This window comes from Lithobates pipiens, unplaced genomic scaffold, assembly GCF_037356315.1.
Source record: "Lithobates pipiens isolate NorthernLeopardFrog02 unplaced genomic scaffold, aLitPip1_a1.2 Scaffold_30, whole genome shotgun sequence".
Lineage (NCBI taxonomy): Eukaryota > Metazoa > Chordata > Amphibia > Anura > Ranidae > Lithobates > Lithobates pipiens.
The window spans coordinates 59859133-59879747 of NW_027507791.1; the positions used below are offsets into that span (position 1 = coordinate 59859133).

The following is a 20615-nucleotide window of genomic DNA, read 5'->3' on the forward strand; positions in this document are numbered from 1 at the left end:
TTCCACACAGCGTGTGCTCCAACAGGTGGATAAGAGTGACAGTGTCACTGATGCATGCACTGTCACTGCTCACCATCCTCATGGCCTCCTCAAATGGTGACAGGACAGTGCATGCATCCCTGATCATGGCCCACTGGCGTGGGGAAAAAAAGACAAAGCTCTCCTGACCCTGTCTTGGTGCCGTAGTCGCACAGGTACTCATTGATGGCCCTCTGCTGTGTGTGCAGCCACTGCAGCATGGCCAATGTTGAGTTACACCTGGTGGGCATGTCATAGATTAGGTGGTTCTTGGGCAGGTTAAATTCCTTTTGTAGGTCAGCCAGCCGAGCACTGGCATTATATGATCGGCGAAAATGCACACAGACTTTCGTGGCCTGCATCAGGACATCCTGTAAGCCCGGGTACCTGCCCAAGAACCGCTGCACCACCAAGTTAAGGAAGTGAGCCACACAGGGCACATCAGTTGTCCCTGTTGGAGGGCGGAGAGGAGGTTGGTGCCATTGTTGCAAACCACCATTCCTGGCTTAAGCTGGCATGGTGTCAACCACCTCTCAGCCTGCCCCTGTAGAGCTGACAAAATATATGCCCCAGTGTGGCTCCTGTCCCCCAAGCACACCAGGCATGACATCTTTTTGCCTGCGTACTTGTGTAGCCCCTTGAATGCCTACGGAGCACCGCTGGTTCTGAACGCAGAGCACAGGAAGAGTCCATGGAGGAAGAAGTATAGGAGGGGGTGGAGGAGAGAGGTGTGTCAGAATCACTAGTAGTAGCATTTTGGAGGCATGATGCCGGAACAACCTCCAATACTACTGCACCTTGTCCTGTATTCTTCCCAACTGCCAGAAGAGTCACCCAATGCGCCGTCAAAGATAGGTAACATCCCTGTCCATGCCTGCTGGACCATGAGTCAATGGTAATATGCACCTTACCACTGACCGCCCTGTCCAGCGAGTCCAAGACATTGCCTTCCACATGCCGGTAGAGAGCCAGAATCGCCTTCCATGTGAAAAAGTGGCGTTTAGGAACCGCACATTCTGCAAGCACATGGAAAGGGGCAGATTCTACCAACTGAAAAAGCAGAAGTTGCAGTGCTAGCAATTTAGCCAAGCTAGCATTCAACTGCTGGGCATGTGGATGGCTGGGAGTGAACTTCTTTCGACGGTGAAGCAGCTGGGGGGGAAATTTGCCTGGTACAATCGGACATCAGTGTACTGCTAGCAGATTGCTCGCAAGTACTTGGCTGTGACACACCTAATTCTACACCTTCATACCTCTCAGTGCAGGTTTCAGAGAGGACTGAAGGTATAGTGGGGTCAGAGATCCTAGCTGATAAGGAGCAAGGAGAGGTCCGCTTTGGTCTTTAGGTATGCTTGCCAATGAACTGCATGGCAGGTCGACATATGTCTGGTCAAGCATGTGGTGCCCAAGTGGCTGATATTTTGGCCACGTGAGATACACTTGAGACATATGTTGCAAATAGCAGTGGTGTGATCTGATGCACTCATGTCAAAAAAGGCCAACACCAAAGAACTTTTGGAATAATGCACAGAGGCAGTGCCCTGCAAATGCTCTGCGGTGTGATACAGTCAGTGTGCTGCCCTTAAGCTGGCCCCTGGAGGGCATCCTGCCTCATTGCAGATGTGCCTCCTCCTCCTCCTCTCTCCTATGGAGTCAGTGACCTCATCATCCCTTCCCTCTTCATCACTGGAGCAAACCTGGCAGTATGCTGCAGCTGGGGGAGCATGACTGCCAGATTGCTGTCCTTCTTGGACATTCCCTCTCTCTGGGCTCACATTACTGCCTTCCTCTAGCTGGGTATCATCATCAGAGCCTTCAATACGCTGGGCATCCTCATGGAGCATGTACCCAACACTGTGCTCAAAAATTTCGGGGGACTCCTCAGGAGGACATGGTGGGGCTAGGGAAGGAATGACTGATGCCATTAAGCCGAGGGAAGAGGCCGCGTTGACAGCTGCTTTGCCAGTACCCTGGGTGAGAGATGATAAGGAGGTTGAGGACGGCTTGGTCATCCACTCTACCAAGTCTTTGGCATTTTGCGGCTCAACAAATCCAGCTGCCAAAAATAAGGACAAGCATGCCCCATGGCCAAGTGCTGATGAGGATGCACCATGTCCATGACCAGCACTGTTGCCTCTAGACACAAAGCCTGCTTGCCCTCTTTTATTGGCTTGTGACTGTCTGCCACTCCTTGTTGGCCTTCCAGACATACTAATGGCCTGCAGGGAGATGTAGCCGCACAAAGCTGGGACATATATACTGATATACTGCAGCTAGCAGAATCAACTGCCTGCCTGTAGTATTATTAGTATGAGAACACCAGCAATTGGGGTAGCTTTATGTGCACACTGTGCAGAGGTCACAGTACACCGACTGTAATTACTGCAGCTGCCTGCGGTATAGGATCAGCAGAACACCAGCAATTGGGGTAGCTTTATGTGCATACTGTGCAGATGACACAATACATGGATTGTAATTACTGCAGCTGCCTGCCTGTGGTATAGGATCAGAAGAACACCAGCAATTGGGGTAGCTTTAGGCACACACTGTGAAGATGACACAATACACTGACTGTAATTACTGCAGCTGCCTGCCTGTAGTATAGGAACAGAAGAACACCAGCATTTTGGGTAGCTTTAAGTGCACACTGTGCAGATGACACAGTACACGACTGTAATTACTGCAGCTGCCTGTGGTATAGGATCAGCAGAACACCAACAATTGGGGTAGCTTTAAGTGCACACTGTGCAGATGACACAGTACATCGAGAAAAAAATAAAAAACGCAGTTCGATAGACTCGGACTGCAAAAGAAGTTACTTTGGGCACCAATAAATAGTTCAGGATATGGTTAATTCATTCAAATATTATATTTTATTTTAATGTATTAAATTTCATTATTAACCATAGATATTCAATTCAATTCAATTAATAAAAGCCAAGAGCAATTCATAAAGAATATCCATATAGATAGACAATTCCTTTACCATAAAAGACAAACTACCCACAGGACATACATAAATAACATACACAACAAACACAAAAATGACGCTGGTCTGGACCAATTGCTGTTGACTGCTGTAACCAATTATTGTATATTATCAAAAAATAGACATTGAAAAATACTCAATTTGTCTTTATACGGTTAACCAGCAGTCTACAGCAAGCTAAGGGGAGAGATGGGCTAATTACGCTGCTTCTGTTGCAATCAGCTTGGATTGATTACCATATATTCTAACTAGATTATCGTTAGATTTATAGCAAAATGTCCATACTCATTTACTGTATATAAATATAAAGTGCAAGTTCGTTCAATGGCATTAATTTGCCCAAGTTCCTTTCAAATATGTTTTCCGTTTAAACCTTGCTACTTTGTTTCAATAAATTTATCCGTGCAAATGTCAGTTTCTGCTAGCAAGCTATAACTGAAGCCACACAAGGGAAGTTTATTGCTGACAGTCTGTCCTTAACGAACCAGGAGGCTATTGATATAAATTGAATCTATGGACATCGCAATATTCAGATAATTTGCATGCATGCTTTAACTGCTCAAATATATTGCCCATACGTTACCAGACCTCCAGGATGTTATTATCAGATTCTCTATTGGAATGGAGAGATCCAGCCATTCAAAACTCCCTCAGTGGGCATATCATCAGCGCTGTAATCCAGAGCTAGCAAGGTCCACTGGGTATACACCACATAAGCCGTCAGAAGCTCCGGTTGCTTGTTTAGGAATAAATTACTTTCATCAGCGCTGTAGTCCAGAGCAATCAGAGTCCACCGGGTATGCTCCACATGAGCCGACAAAAGCTCTGATCGCCTGTTTAGAGATAAGTTACTTTCTTGCTACTTTGTAGCCGGTTTACGGAAAAGGACACTCTGCCATCCAGGCTGCATCCCCAGTCTCCACCAGTGCAAGGCTCGTCCAGCGTCACGGTGTGACGTCAACGAGTTTCGCTGGCTATTAGCGTAGCTTTTTCGCAGACGATCGACACAGTACATCGACTGTAATTACTGCAGCTGCCTGCGGTATAGGATCAGCTGAAAACCAGCAATTGGGGTAGCTTTAAGTTCACACTGTGCAGATGGCACAATACACCGACTGTAATTGCTACAGCTGCCTGCGGATAGGATCAGCAGAACACCAGCAATTGGGGTAGCTTTAGACGTACAATGTGCAGGTGGCACAATATACTGACTGTAATTGCTACAGCTGCCTGCCTGTAGTATAGGATCAGCATAACACCAGCAATTGGGGTAGCTTTAGGCATACACTGTGCAGATGCCACAATACACCGACTGTAATTGCTGCAGCTGCCTGCCTGTGGTATAGGATCAGCAGAACAGCAGAAATTGGGGTAGCTTTAGGTTACACTGTGCAGTTAGCACAATTCATCGACTTTAATTGCTGCAGCTCCCTGCCTGTGGTATAGGATCAGCAGAACACTAGAAATTGGGGTAGCTTTAGGTGTACACTGTGCAGGTGTCACAATACACTGACTGTAATTGCTACAGCTGCCTGCCTGTAGTATAGGATCAGCAGAACACCAGCAATTGGAGTAGCATTAGGCATACACTGTTCAGGTAGCACAATACATCGACTGTAATTGCTTCAGCTGCCTGCCTGTAGTATAGGATCAGCAGAACATCAGCAATTGGGGTAGCTTTAGCTGTACACTGTGCAGGTGGCACAATACACTGACTGTAATTTCTGCAGCTGCCTGCCTATGGTATAGGATCAGCAGAACACCAGCAACTGGGGTAGCTTTAGGTGTACACTGTGCAGGTGGAACAATACACCGACTGTAATTGCTGCAGCTGCCTGCTTGTGGTATAGGATCAGCAGAACACCAGCAATTGGGGTAGCTTTAGGCATACACTGTGCAGATGGCACAATACACCGACTGTAATTGCTGCAGCTGCCTGCCTGTGGTATAGGATCAGCAGAACAGCAGAAATTGGGGTAGCTTTAGGTTACACTGTGCAGGTGGCACAATACATCGACTTTAATTGCTGCAGCTCCCTGCCTGTGGTATAGGATCAGCAGAACACTAGAAATTGGGGTAGCTTTAGATGTACACTGTGCAGGTGTCACAATACACTGACTGTAATTGCTACAGCTGCCTGCCTGTAGTATAGGATCAGCAGAACACCAGCAATTGGAGTAGCATTAGGCATACACTGTTCAGGTAGCACAATACATCGACTGTAATTGCTTCAGCTGCCTGCCTGTAATATAGGATCAGCAGAACATCAGCAATTGGGGTAGCTTTAGCTGTACACTGTGCAGGTGGCAAATACACCGACTGTAATTGCTGCAGCTGCCTGCCTATGGTATAGGATCAGCAGAACACCAGCAATTGGGGTAGCTTTAGGTGTACACTGTGCAGGTGGCACAATACAGAGACTGTAATTGCTGCAGCTGCCTGCCTATGGTATAGGATCAGCAGAACACCAGCAATTGGGGTAGCTTTAGGTGTACACTGTGCAGGTGGCACAATACAGAGACTGTAATTGCTGCAGCTGCCTGCCTGTAGTATAGGATCAGTAGAACACCAGCAATTGGGGTAGCTTTAAGTGCACACTGTGCAGATGACACAGTATACTGACTGTAATTACTGCAGCTGCCTGCAGGATAGGATCAGCAGAACAGCAGCAATTGGGGGAGCTTTAGGTGTAAACTGTGCAGATGGCACAATACACCGACTGTAATTGCTACAGCTGCCTGCGGATAGGATCAGCAGAACACCAGCAATTGAGGTAGCTTTAGGCATACACTGTGCAGGTGGCACAATACACCGACTGTAATTGCTGCAGCTGCCTGCCTGTGGTATAGGATCAGCAGAACACCAGCAATTGGGGTAGCTTTAGGCGTACACTGTGCAGGTGGCACAATACACCGACTGTAATTGCTGCAGCTGCCTGCCTGTGATATAGAATCAGCAGAACAGCAGAAATTGGGGTAGCTTTAGGTTACACTGTGCAGGTGGCACAATACATCGACTTTAATTGCTTCAGCTCCCTGCCTGTGGTATAGGATCAGCAGAACACTAGAAATTGGGGTAGCTTTAGGTGTACACTGTGCAGGTGGCACAATACACCGACTGTATTTGCAACAGCTTCAAATGAAATTAAATCACACTGTCTCTCCGTCTATCTCTCTCTGCCACCGCAACACACTACACAACGCCACCGCGCAGACGGCCTTATATAGTGTGGGGCATGTACTAAACCCCCTGAGCCATAACTGGGTCATAGTGTATGCTTGGCCAATCATCAGCCAGCAATGCAATGCATCAGCCAGCAATCCACTCGAATTTGGCGCGAACACCCCATAATGTTCGGAATTCGCCGAACGGACGAACAGACGATTTTCGAGTCGAACATGGGTTCGACTCGAACACGAAGCTCATCCCTACTCGCCAATACTCCATTGTTTGTCCCATTTTATACTTTAAAATATCTGAGGCTCTATACCACCTAGTTATGCACTTTAATTAATTTCCACTACTCCAATATTTACTGATGATCCATGGACAAGTCTCAGAATTCTTCCAACTTCTTGGTTCTTTCCTCGCTTCCCCAATTCCCTCTCCCACTTTTTTTAATATGTTGGGATTTCCAGCCCCTCTACTTCCATGAGGATTTTTTTTAATCCGAGATATACTTTTTTGATGGTACATAATCACTCAAATGTTGTAAGATCATCACCCTCTCTTATCGGGTATGGAAGTGCTGCTACAAAATGCTTGAGCTGGAAGTACCTCCATTCATTAATCTCCATCACATCTTTTTTATTTGTTAATTCTTGACGTGAACAAATTTTTCCCTCTTGTGTTATATCTCGTAGTTGTGCGCTTTCTTTTGTAATCCAGTTCCCACCTATCGCACTTTTTCCTTGTGCAAAATAATTATTTTCCTTTAGTGTCATCAATGGTGAATTATATTCCCATTTATTTTGCTTGTGTAATAGTTCCCAAAGCCTAAATACAATCCGTGTCAGTGTATGTGTATTTTCTCCCAGTGCCCTATATTGTGGTGGTGTCTATATATTTCTACCTAATTGTATGTTAGCCATTATGTGCTCAATCTTTACCCACCTTTTCTCATTATTCAATTTAGCCCATTCTATTCTTATTTTGGAGGTCTGATAATTGCATATCCCTGCTCTAAAATATGCTGGGAGGTATGTATATGGGCCTATTTATGATAGGGGTTGTGCCGCTATTCTCTGTATTTCTATTTTTATTTCCTCCAACAATGGAAAATAGTTTGTTTGGTATATTTTCCCCAGAGATGCCTTTAGTTTTATCCCTAGGTACTTTATTTCCATCTTCCTCCATGGAAACGGGAACTCTTCCTGTAAACTGTGTTAATCTTTTTGATTCACGTTTATATTTAATATCTCGGATTTACCAGGATTAATCTTAAAATTAGAAAGATCTCCATATTCCTTTAGTACTTTCAAGAGGTTAGGCATTGAGATTTGGGGGTTTCATATATAAAATAATATATCATCTGCAAATTCATCTAATTTATGCTCATCTTCTCCGACCTTGAAGCCCCCTTTATCCGTGTTGCCCCGTATCATCGCCAAAAGGGGTTCCAGCGCCAGCACAAACAATAGTGGAGACAGGGGGCATCTCTGTCTCATCTCGTTGTACATTTTAAATGGAGTTGACAATGTTCCATTCACTTTTATAGTTGCTGTGGGGCCTTTATATAATGTTTGTATCCACTGCATCATCCTTGGGCCTATACCCATACCTTCCAATGTGTTCATCATGCATCCCCAGTCTACTCTGTCGAATGTCTTTTCGGCATCAGTAGACAGAAGTAGACCGGGGATCCTCCCCTCTCTTATTTTTTGAAGTAATAGGAGCGTTTTTACACAATTGTCCCCCCCTTTCTCTACCTGGGGCGAAACCTACTTGGTCAGGGTGAACTAGTTCAGGCATTAGATCTTTCATCCTTGTTGCTAGTACTTTCGCAAACAATTTTGTGTCCGTATTTAACAGTGATATAGGTCTATAATTTGAAGACATGTTACTATATTTGCCTTCTTTTGGAATAATTGTAATTGTTGCCAATAAGGCTTCTTTACTCAACTCATACCTCGTTCCCAATCAATTCATGTATTTGCAAATTTTTGGGGTCAAAGTTCCTTAAAATTTTTAGATAAGACATCGTAAAGCCACCTGGCCCTAGGCTTTTACCTGGTGCTGATTCTTAATACCTGGTTGATCTCCTCTGCTGTTATAGGTGTTTCAAGAGAAATTGTTCTTTCCTCCATTATCTGGAGGATCTTAGCTTTTTTTCAAATATTCTTTGTCTCTTTTTTTCTCTACTTCCTGTTGTCCTTTCTGATTAACTGAGTATAATAGCTCATAAAAGTCTTGAAAGACCATCGCTATATCCTTTGTGTTATAAATCATTTCCCCTTTTTTGTTTTTTCTATAAAGTTTATTGATTTTTGTTTTCCTTAACATCCTTGCCAAGCATTTGCTATTTTTATTTCCCTATTGATATCTTTCTTTTGAAATTTTGTTGAAAGTTTTTCTCATTTCCTGTTCTAATAGTTCTTTTAATTCATCCCTCTTTATTACCAGTACTTGAGACAGTGCCTGAATTTGCCCTCTATATTTTTTATGCCCTTGCTCTAGTAGATATATTTCTTCTATTAGTTTTTCCCTCTTTTTTGTTCTTTCCTTCTTTTTCCTGGCTCCCAATGAAATCAGGATTCCCCTTATATAGGCTTTGTGGGCCTCCCACAAGGTATTCTCTGCAATCTCATTGGTTTCATTTAAACTGAAGTATTGTTCTAACTACTTTTTTATTATCTTTTCACCTTTTTTCTAGAAGATCCTTGTTTAACCTCCATGAGTACACCTGTCTCTGGGCTGGTATCTTTATTTTCATGGTCTTTGGTGCATGGTCTAATAGTGTGTTTATTTCTATATTTGTGATATTACCATATCTAGTATCCTATGTTCAATCAACCAATAATCGATCCTAGTATATGTCCCCTGCCCAAGGGAGTAGAACGTATAGTCCCGTATCCTGGGATGTTGTATTCTCCACACATCTACTAACTGATAATGATGTAATTTCTGTTTTATTGCATTTAACTGAGCATTCCTCGTCCCCTGTGTACAGGACTTACTATCTTGTTTCGCATCCATACAAAAGTTCAAATCTCCCACCATGATCCCTTTCCCTTTTTTGAATTCCAACAGCCTTCCCAGGACTTCACTCAAATAGCCTGTTGGACTTCTATTGAGACAGTATGTATTTGCTATTTGCTATTTTCTAGCAACTTGCCCTTTAGGAAGAGAAATCTTCCCTCTGGGTCGGTTAATCTATTCTCCACAAAAATCCAAACCCCTCTACCTATTCTAATTGCTACCCCCTTTGCCTTATTTGTCATCGAATCCCCATAGTACCACGTTGGAAATTGTTGAGAATATAGCTTCACATTCTTTTCATGGGATAGGTATGTCTCTTGAAAAAAGACCACCCCGGGCCTATAATGCTCAATCTCTTTCAAAATTTGATGCCTTTTTGTTTGTGTATTTAGCCCTCGTATGTTGTAAGTCAAAAAATTTATTGTTGTCATGGTTTAATTATTTTCTACCTATTTTCATAGCAGAGGGATCTATATCTGTGTTTACAGTTGTTTTTTAAGGGGTCTAGATTTTGTCCTCCTGCCCACTTTCACTTTCCGTCATAGTATCTGTTCTAGGTTTATCCTGTGTTTCTCCTTTCTTTTTCCCGGGGTCTTTTTCTTTTCTTTATTCACCTATTGTTGTTTTTCAGATCCCGGACTTTTTGGACTTCCCTCTTTTGTTAAGTATTTCTGGATCATGCTCATATTCAAGCTCTCCTTTGGGGTTTTGGGCTCAGTCCCTTTTAAGGTTCTGCCTCTCATACTTGTGTTTTTATTTAGTGTTTTTTCCCAAGATTGATTTCTCTTTTAAACGGTGGTTACTTCTTACCGACATCTTTAGGCATCCAATATGCAAAACCAGTGTGGTTCCCAATGTATAACTTATGTCTTCTCTCTCTAGTTCTTTTCAGGGTTCTTCTCTTGCCCTTTCTTCCAACAGTTTTCCAGATAGGCAGTAAAGAGAACACTTTCATATAATCATTCAATGTCTTCTAGAGAGGATCCACACCTCTACTGCTTCTGAGATTCCCTGGACCATTAATGCATTGAGGTTGGGATAAACAGAATAGTGTTCAGTAATCAGCTGTGTAGAGCTGTTTCAGAGCTTATTGGAGGCCGTAAGCTCCTCAAAAAAGAAAAGGTAAGGGAATGGAGGGGGGGGGGGGACCCCAGTTGTCCCAATAGATCTGTGGGTTATATACTCATCAAACAGTTCAATTAGTCCCTCTGCGTATTTAAGTTGCCTCTGATGCCGCGTACACCCAACTGGACTTTCTGTCAGAATAGGTCCAACGGAATCATTTTGTCGGATAGTCGAATCATGTGTGGGATAGTCCGATCGTTTTTCTTAAAAAAATTCAGACGGACCTAGAAATAGAACATGTTTCAAATCTGTCCGACGGACTCAATTCCTGTCGGGAAAACCATTCGTCTGTATGCTGGTCCGACGGACCAAATACGACGCAAGGGCAGCTATTGGCTACTGGCTATTGAACTTCCTTTTCTAGTCCCGTCGTACGTCATCGCGTTCATAATAACGGACTTTAGTCTGTTTGTGTGTGTGCAAGTCCATTTGTTCGGAAGTCCGTTATAACTCAGTCGAAAGTCCGTCGGTAAAACCGTCTGACCTTTTCTGCCGGAAAGTCCAGTCGTGTGTACTCGGCCTGAGACGTATCAGCAAATTCCTTATAGTTTCCAGTTTTGTTCAGTTTATATACCACTCAAAGATTATACTTTTATATACAAGGCCGTGAGTTAATTGTTTTATGGCTCACACATTCATTGCGTTTTTAACTGCACATACTTCACAGTTAGCTAGTATATTGCAGCACACTCAAAGGTATTTCCAGTTTAGGCGACAGACTAGGGCAGGTATGGGTATGCAAGGGTCTTTTCTAATCAGTCCATTTGATATGCTTATTTTCAAATTTATTTAGCATTCCTTAATTTACTTTCATATGCAATTTCAACCACAACTTAATACCGCACTCTTCAGATTGCTCTCCTGTACTTCACCACTTTTTTGTTCCCTTTTTCATCTTTCTATTACACGTTTCCGTCTATTCCTTTGTACCTCAATTACTGCTCCCAATCACAAGCCACCCACAGCACCCAGTGTGCAGTTTAAAGCCCTGCACATAGGAATCCCCCTGTCTGGGTCGGTGTGCCAGAACAAATACAGGGTTTCAAAGTCTCTAGGATATATTCTGTTCACTCAGTAGTACCCGAACTCTTCTAAACAGATTTACACAGTCAATGCAGTATGTTTAGTTCATGTAATAGTGCATAGGCTCAAGTATATACTGTTCCTCAGTTTGGTTTTGTATGTGCCTTAAACTGCAGTCTGTTACAGCTTTCTTTTGAATGTTCATAAATATATGACAGAATACTCTCAGGCACCTTTACCACTTTGCCTTATTTGCTCATTTCTTCCTTTTTTTTTCACTCTGTTATTCCTCCAACTTGCTTAGCCACAGAAGTTACTTTATAGGCAATCATTTTTAATAACAAACATGTTATATTCACCTGCTCTGTGTAATAGTTTTGCACAGAGCAGCCCCAATCCTCCTCTTCTGGGTTCTCCCGCTGGTGCTCCTGGCTCCTTCTCTTTGCTGAGTGCCCCCAAAGAAAGCCACTTGCTATGGGGATACACATGCGTGCTCAGTTTCCCAAGGGAGGGGATCATGCTCTGCTTCAGTATGTCACAGTACATGTTGGCATTCATGGTTCCCTCAATGAACTGTAGCTCCCCAGTGTCGGCAGCCCTCATTCAGCCCCAGACCATGACACTCCCACCACTATGTTTGACTGTAGGCAAGACACACTTGTCTTTGTACTCCTCACCTGTTTGTCACAACACATGCTTGACACCATCTGAACCAAATAAGTTTATCTTGGTCCCATCAGACCACAGGACATGTCCTTATTCTGCTTGTCTTCAGCAAACTGTTCGCAGGCTTTCTTGTGCATCATCTTTAGAAGAAGCTTTCTTCTGGGACAACAGCCATGCAGACCAATTTTATGCAGTGTGCGGCTTATGGTCTGAGCACTTACAGGCTGACCCCCCACCCCTTCAACCTCTGCAGCAATGCTGGGAGCACTCATACCTCTTTTTCCCAAAGACAACCTCTATATATGATGCTGAGCATGTGCACTCAACTTCTTTGGCTTTCCGGCAGAATAGGTCCAACGGAATCATTTTGTCGGATAGTCGAATCATGTGTGGGATAGTCCGATCGTTTTTCTTAAAAAAAATCAGATGGACCAAGAAATAGAACATGTTTCAAATCTGTCCGACGGACTCAATTCCTAACGGGAAAACCATTAGTCTATATGCTGGTCCGACGGACCAAATATGACGCAAGGGCAGCTATTGACTACCGGCTATTGAAGGGAGCACTTACAGGCTGACACCCCACCCCTTCAACCTCTGCAGCAATTCCGGGAGCACTCATACCTCTTTTTCCCAAAGACAACCTCTATATATGATGCTGAGCACGTGCACTCAACTTCTTTGGTTGACCATGACGAGGCCTGTTCTGAGTGGAACCTATACTATTAAACTGCTGTATGGTCTTGGCCACCATGCTGCAGCTCAGTTTCAGGGTCTTGGCAATCTTCTTATAGCCTAAGCTGTCTTTATGTAGAGCAACAATTCTTTTTTCAGATCCTCAGAGAGTTCTTTGCCATGAGGTGCCATGTTGAACTTCCAGTGAGCGATTAACACCAAATTTAACACACCTGCTCCCCATTCACACGTGAGACCTTGTAACACTAATGAGTCACATGACACCGGGGAGGAAAAATGGCTAATTGGGTCCAATTTGGAAATTTTCTCTTAGGGGTGTAGGCACTTTTGTTGCCAGTGGTTTAGAAATTAATGGCTGTGTGTTGAGTTATTTTGAGGGGCCATCAAATTTACACTGTTATACAAGCTGTACACTCACTACTTGTAGCAAAGTGTAATTTCTTCAGTGTTGTCACATGAAATGATAGAATAAAATATTTACAAAAATGTGAGGGGTGTACTCACTACTTTTGTGAGAGACTGTATATATATATATATATATATATATATATATATATGTAGCGCTGGCTCCTGATAAGCATGTGCTGTATGTTTTTTTAAAGTTAAATCTTCCAAAGATTCTGTTATGTGGTTCGTTGCATAGCTCAGTGGTGGAGGCCCTGGAGGCAGGGAGCTTCCTGCGGAGGCTGCCCACTCTTGACTTAATGGGATGCCGCAAAAAAAATTATGAGATATGGGGGCTTTACAGAATGCTTCCCTTTATGGGGAAATAGAAAGCTGGGTGAGGTGCAGAAATTGGGGAGAATTAGAGAATAGAAAAAAAAAGACGGGGGCTAAAGTTTCTCTCCCAGGTCTTCCAAGATGGAACTAAAATCCTCTCAGTTTCAGGAACTAAGAGACCAGTTTTCAATCCCTAATAAATCTTTTCTTTAGATATTTACAGATAAGACATGCATTGACAGAACAGTTTAAAGGAAGGTCAATAGAATGGAGTAATATTACGGTACTACAGAATATTATTAAAATCAACTCTCGGAAAGGCTTAATATCCAAAATGTATCCATTCATACATAAAGGGATTCGGGAAAGGATGCAAGTTAGGTCCCACAGGAAGAAATGGGAAAAGGACGTGGGAGCTATATTGGAATTACAATGGGTAAGGATCTTGGAACTGGCCCCATGGGTATTGTTGTCCCCACCTCAGAAGATGTCACATCTATTTTTACTCTATAAGGCCTATTATACGCCACAAAAGCTATTTTGGTTCAGCCGAAGAAAGGATGATTCCTGCCCTAGATGTGGCAGGTCAGGGGGAAACCTTATCCATATGTTCTGGAGATGTCCAAAACTTTATCGATATTGGAGGGAGGTGTTGGATTTTATTGCCCTTTCAGCAATCCTGAGATGCCTCTTTCAGGCAAGGAAGCTTATTGCTCATAGGTGGCAGCCCCCTAACCCTCCTTCTAGTAAGGACTGGGTACAGAGCATGGAAACTGTGATCCTTAAGGAGAGGAAGTCATATATTAAGCAAGGAGCTCTTAAAAAAAATTGAGAAAATATGGAAGATGGGGTATAAAAAATGGGAGGTATAAATAAGTGAAGGGAAAGGTGTGATGGTGGGAATAAGTATAAGAAACTGTTGTGTGATGAATGGAGTGGTGGGAGTGAGTGTTATTGGAAGTACAGAGAAATGGTATGAGAGAGTGGCGGAGTAGGTGTGAGCAAGGGGTAAAGAAAATCCTATATTAAGCAAGCTTTCATCTAGGGGGGAATAGACTGTTTTGGCTAATTCTGCTAAATTATGGTTTCAGTGCCAGGGTTGCACTGGGTTCTCCTTGACCGTAGGTGTCGCTGTCACCACCAGCAAGTGTGAGAACGCAGTCTAGTTGGGTGTATTGAATGCCACGTTTCTTTCTGAACCAGCCCAGTGGGAGTGTTTTTCTGCTGTGCATTCTGGGAGGTGGTATTTAAGGTGCTGACATCACATGCTTCAGGGTTTTCCGTTCCAGAGAATATTTTCTGTCTGCTTGGTTCTGGTCCTCCTGATCAGCCCCCATGGCCCTCCTCGCCTGGGGTGCGGAACCATACATTTCCACGTCTCGGGGCTGGCTAGCCCGAGGCGACGCAACTGCAGGTACAGTCCTGAATTGATTCAAAGGTGTTCCGGTGTGTCTAGTCTAAGGGAGAGGTCCAGCAACTGGAGAAGCCCCAGGGGAGGACTCTTCAGGAGAAGGCCTTGCGCAAGGCTGGCTTCTCTGAAGGAGTCTGGAGACTCAGTTGAAGGACACTTCATGGATCTACACTCATACGGTATCGCTGGACTGGCTGAAAGATACTGGTACCGTATGATAGCACTTTAAATTTGTCTATGTCCCTCGGTTACACTCAAGTCTGTGGCAGAGACTTTCTCAAGCATTCTACACTCAAGTCTGTGGCAGAGACTTTCTCAAGCATTCTACACTCAAGTCTGTGGCAGAGACTTTGCTTTATTTAACACCCTGCCGGCTGCTAGGCCTAGTGAGAGGAGGTCTATCCGGGGGTTGTAGTATCCAGCTGTGAAACGATTCCCATTTTTGCAGTCAAAAGTACCTGAACTTACTCCTAACCCTCTACCCTAAACTGAGAGACTCTGTTTCTACTTCAAATAAATAACCCAAAAGATGATTCAGTGTCAGTTTCCATCTTTCTTTGGGCCATCTATCACAGGAAACCCTAGACGGAGAAGCAGTCAAGAAGGTAACGGTAAGCCCAATAAAACCAGCAGCTCCTTCGGGGGTCAGTGCTACACACACACACACACACACACACACACACACATATATATATATATATATATATATATATATATATATATATATATATATATATATATATATATATATATATATATATATATATATATATATATACACATGCATGCATTATATTCTAATTGGGTCCTAGTGTTTCCCCTTCAGTTCTTCATTTCTGTGAGTGCCACTATGCACAATATGACAGGGGACTGATATCAAGACAGATTCAGGCACTAATTCTGATTGTATGTACAATACATAATAATATCTAAACACAAAAGCAATATTGCAGTTTACCAGCTCTGAGTACTGGAGGGGATTCTGTGTACTGGGGGGCTCTGTGTATTGGGTGGGGGCTCTGTGTACTGGAAAGGCTCTATATACTGGGGGGAGCTCTCTGTAATAGGGGGGCTCTGTGTACTGGAGGGGGTCTATGCAGCTACTACCCTGGAGTGGTGAGCGCCTTTGGGCAACAAATCCCCTCTTTTTATCTGTTTACCAAATGGAGTTTTGGAGCAAGTATTGGACTGCCAAGTTCCTTTAAAACATACATAGTATGTCAGCAGTCAGTTATCATTATATCTTTCAGGACTGAACTGCTCTATATCTATTGAACAAATATATACCTTTATGCTACATGAATACTGGTAAACTGTGAGCTCCTTGTATTTGCTAAATGCTGGTATGTGTATGCTGTATAATTAATCTCGGATACGCCTATTTATCAGCCCTGTGTGATAAATACATCTGTGAGTACAACCTATCTACACAATTATCGCACAAGTCCCAACCATGGACATGCAAGGTGTGTAGTGTGGCACTTTGGAAGATTCATGACTAGTATTACATACTGGACTTATTTTGGAAAGCAGTACCAATTCCTTCCTAACAGGCCTTGTATGAAAGTGTATGTGTGGGGCCTGGGTTGTGGCACCATATTCTGTGTTTGTGTTTTAAAATGGGTGCACGGGGGGGATGTTTCCACTATTATGGTAATATACCTATGGTGGATCTAATCATTGATATTTCTACTCTCAATAAAGCATTTACTAATTTTTGATAGACTGTTGTTGATCCTCCTTACTGCTATCTTTTTGCGGACATTCATTTGTCCTTTCAATTCTTTTTACTTGTCTATGTACTGTGGGTTTGAGTACCGGAAGAGCTCTATTTACTGGGGGAGCTCTATCCACTAGGGGCACTATATACATGGGGAACTCTGTACTGGGGGGGGGGGGGTAGGTAGAAGGGGGGCTCTGTGTACTGGGGGAAGAGGGAGGTGGGGGAAACTCTGTGTAATGAGGGGTGGAGGGGGTGCTCTGTACTATAGGAAATTTGTAGTGAGGAAGGGGGGTCAGGGATGAATGAAGAGCTCTGTACGGTGTACTGACCTGTAAGAAGTAGAGAAGGAAATACTGAAAGGACCAAGAAGCATTCAGGTAGATGTTTCTTCATTGTCTGTAGAATGGAGTGTGATACTGAAGGAAACAAAGCAAGAGAAATTACTGCAAAATGTAATGTCGTGCATGAAAACCGCAGTTTCTGCGCAGTTGAAATTATTTTAGAAGACGTGTGAAACCACAACTACTGATGTCTTAGGTGGAGTGGACTGCATGTATCATAAACAGATATTTTAACAGGTAACAAAACAAAACTCATTTGACAAGATGCAGTCTTTAATTCTTCAGATTTCAACATTTTCTTATAGTCTGAAAATGTCAACTGTAATCTAAGTTTGGCTGGTGATGGGCTTCTAACCACTTGCCGACCGCTGGATGCCGATATACGTCGGCACAATGGCAGCAGTGGGCGAGTGGGCATACCTGTATGTCCCCTTTAAGAGGTGGGGATAGCAGGCGTGGGACACACCAGACCAATCTAGAGACGAATTAACAAGAGAGAGTGGACTAGAAAAAAGTAAAGTTGATAAACAAAGGGCAAATGATCAAATGCCAACAAAAGGAGACATGATGGATATGCTTCTGAGATTAGAAAATGCAATTAAAGCAGATATTAACATGCTTAGAGTAGACTTGGGGCACTTGTTAACAAGAATAGAGGTAGTGGAAGAGAGGACGGACAAACATTATTATTATTATACAGGTTTTATATAGCGCCAACAGTTTGCTCAGCGCTTTACAACATGAGGGCAGACATTACATTTACATTACAATTTGGTACAAGAGGAATCAGAGGGCCCTGCTTGTTAGAGCTTACAATCTAAAAAGGAAGGGGCAATTGATACAAAAGGTAATAGCTGTGGGGGGGATGAGCTGATGGAGGAAGTAAAACAGTGTTAGTTAGAAGCAGGATAGGCTTCTTTGAAGAGAAGGGTTTTCAGGGATCATCTAAAGATGGATAGATTAGGGGACAGTCGGACATATTGGGGTAGGGAGTTCCAAAGGATGGGAGAAGCTCTGGAGAAATCCTGGAGGCGAGCATGGGAGGAGGTGACAAGGGAGCTAGAGAGCAGGAGGTCTTGGGATGACCGAAGAGAGCGCCTTGGTTAGTATTTTGGGACTAGTTTAGTGATGTAACTAGGGGCAGAGTTATGGATGGCTTTGCAAATTATTGTTAGTACTTTGAATTTTATTTGTTGGGTGAGTGGAAGCCAGTGGAGGGATTGGCAGAGAGGGGTGGAGGACACTGAATGGCTGGTAAGGTGGATGAGTCTGGCAGCGGCATTCATTATGGCCTGAAGGGGGAATAGTCTATGTAAAGATAATCCAATGATGAGGGAGTTGCAGTAATCGAGGCGACAGATGACCAGGGAGTGAATTAGAAGCTTGGTGGTGTCATTAGTTAAAAAGGGGCATATTCTGGAAATGTTGCGGAGGCTAAGGTGGCATGGTTTGGACAGGGCTTGTATGTGGGCCTGAAAGGAAAATTCGGAGTCTAAGGTTACCCCTAGCACCCTGGTGTGTGGGGACGGACTGATAGATGTGCCATTGATCTTGACAGAGAAGTCAGGCGAAGGGGCACGTGGGGGAGGAAATATTAGGAGCTCGGTTTTAGATTAAGTTTGAGGAAGTGGTGTGACATCCAGGCTGATACGTCTGTTAGTAGATCAGTGATGCGTGAGGAGATTGATGGGGTGAGCTGAGGGGCAGAGAGATAGATTTGGGTGTCATCAGCATATAAATGGTAGTGAAAGCCATGGGAGGCTATCAGCTGATCCCGGGAGGACGTGTAGATCGAGAATAGTAGGGGTCCAAGGAAAGAACCTTGGGGGACCCCAACGGAAGGGGGAGTTGGAGAAGAGGAAGTGGAGTTGTAAGTGACACTGAAGGTGCAATGAGATAGGTAAGATTCAAACCAACGGAGAGTGCAGCCATGGAGACCAAGTAAATTGAGTTTTTTGAGGAGGAGGGGGTGGTCAACTGTATCAAAGGCAGCAGAAAGGTCCAAGAGTAAGAGTATGGAATAATGACCGTTGGTTTTGGCTGTTAGTAAGTCATTTCTGTGGAGTGCTGTGGGCGAAATCCAGACTGAATAGGATCAAGAAGGTTATTTTCAATGAGGTGGTTGCTCAGTCGGTTGTAGACTAAATGTTCAAGGAGTTTGGAGGCAAAAGGGAGTAAAGAGATGGCTCTTAAATTGTTAAAATTGGTGAGGTCTGAGGCCTTTTTTGGTATGGGAGTAACTAGTGCATGTTTTAGAGGGTTGGGGAAGATGCCAGTAGAGAGTGAGAGGTTGAAGATATGAGTTAAGGAGTGTAGGATTGAGTCAGATGGTGACCGTAGTATTTGAGAAGGAACAGGGTCCAGGGGGCAAGAGGTTAGGTGGGCATTAGAAAAAAGTTTAGTGACTTCCTCTATAGTAGCTGGGTTAAAAGAGGAAAGTATTGATTGTGCAGGAGGACAAGGAGTGTAAGGTGAGGGACATGTCTGTAGAGTGGAGATCTCGAGACAAATCATATCAATCTTATTTTCGAAGTGATAAGCAATCTCCTGGGCAGAGAGTAAGTTAGTGGGTGGGGGTAATGGAGGACGAAGTAGAGTGGTAAAGGTAGAAAAGAGTTGACAGGGACTGCGTGAGAGGGTGTTAATGAGAGAGATAAAGTAGGTCTGTTTGGCAGCATGCAGGCAGGAATGGTATTTTTGGAGGGCAGATTTATATTGGCTGAAACCTTGCTATGATTTAGTTTTATGCCACAGACGCTCAAGAGCACGGCTACGTTTTTTGAGGCTTATGGTATTGTCTGTCTGCCAGGGTTGTAGCGGTCGGGGCCTGATTCTGTGCATAGTGAGGGGGGTGAAGGTATCCAGGGTGGATGACAGTGAACTGTTGTAGACAGAAGTAGCCAAGCTGGGGCAGGACAAGGATGAGATTTTGTCGTAGAGACAATTTGTAGCAGAAAAAAGAAGAGAAGGGTTAAGATGGCAAGAGTTTTTACGGGTAATAGTTTGGTAGTTGGAAGGCAAGGAGGAGGCAGACAAGGAGAGAGTGAAACTAATAAGGTGGTGATCAGATAGAGACAAAGGAATATTGGAGAAGGTGTGCGGAGTGCATAGGTAGGAGAAGATGAGGTCAAGGCAGTTGCCAACAGAGTGAGTGGAAGCACTTGTCCATTGTTTTAGATCAAAAGAGGAGATTAGGCTCAGCAGCTTAGAAGTAGCAGGAGTGTTAAGATTAACAGGGATGTTGAAGTCACCAAGAATGATTGTTGGAATTTCAGAGGAGAGAAAGTAGGGTAGCCAGTCGGAGAAGTCATCAAGGAAGTTTGATACCGGTCCAGGGGGCCGATAGATCACAGCAATTCTCAATGAAACTGGAGAAAATAAACAAATACAATGAGCTTCAAATGAAGAGAGGGACAGAGAGGGGGGTGGATGAAGAACCTGAAAAGTGCTTGAGGGGATAGGAGGATTCCAACAATTCCTCCTTTCCGTTCACTAGGCCTGGGAGAGTGAGTCCACAGGAGGCCACCATAGGAGAGAGAAGCAGGAGAAGGAAGGTCAGATTCTTGAATCCAGGTCTCAGTAATTGCAAGTAGGTTCAGGGAGTTAGTGATAAAAAGGTCATGGACAGTGGTGAGTTTGTTACAAACAGAGCGGGCATTCCAAAGGGCACAGGAGAAGGGGAGGCTAGCTCTAGGCTTAACATGC

The 20615-nt window shown here is 43.7% G+C and overlaps 1 protein-coding gene across 1 annotated transcript in view; it reads right to left on the bottom strand.

Annotated features, from left to right (window-relative positions):
* Positions 1-17024, bottom strand: part of LOC143942898 (SLAM family member 9-like) — a 39465-nt gene extending 22441 nt beyond the window's left edge. Inside the window, exon 1 of the mRNA XM_077464309.1 lies at positions 16899-17024. Within this exon, the coding sequence (XP_077320435.1) occupies positions 16899-16962 (64 nt within the window). The 5' untranslated portion in view covers positions 16963-17024. The remainder of the gene's footprint in view (positions 1-16898) is intronic.
* Between the last annotated feature and the right edge of the window lie 3591 nt (positions 17025-20615).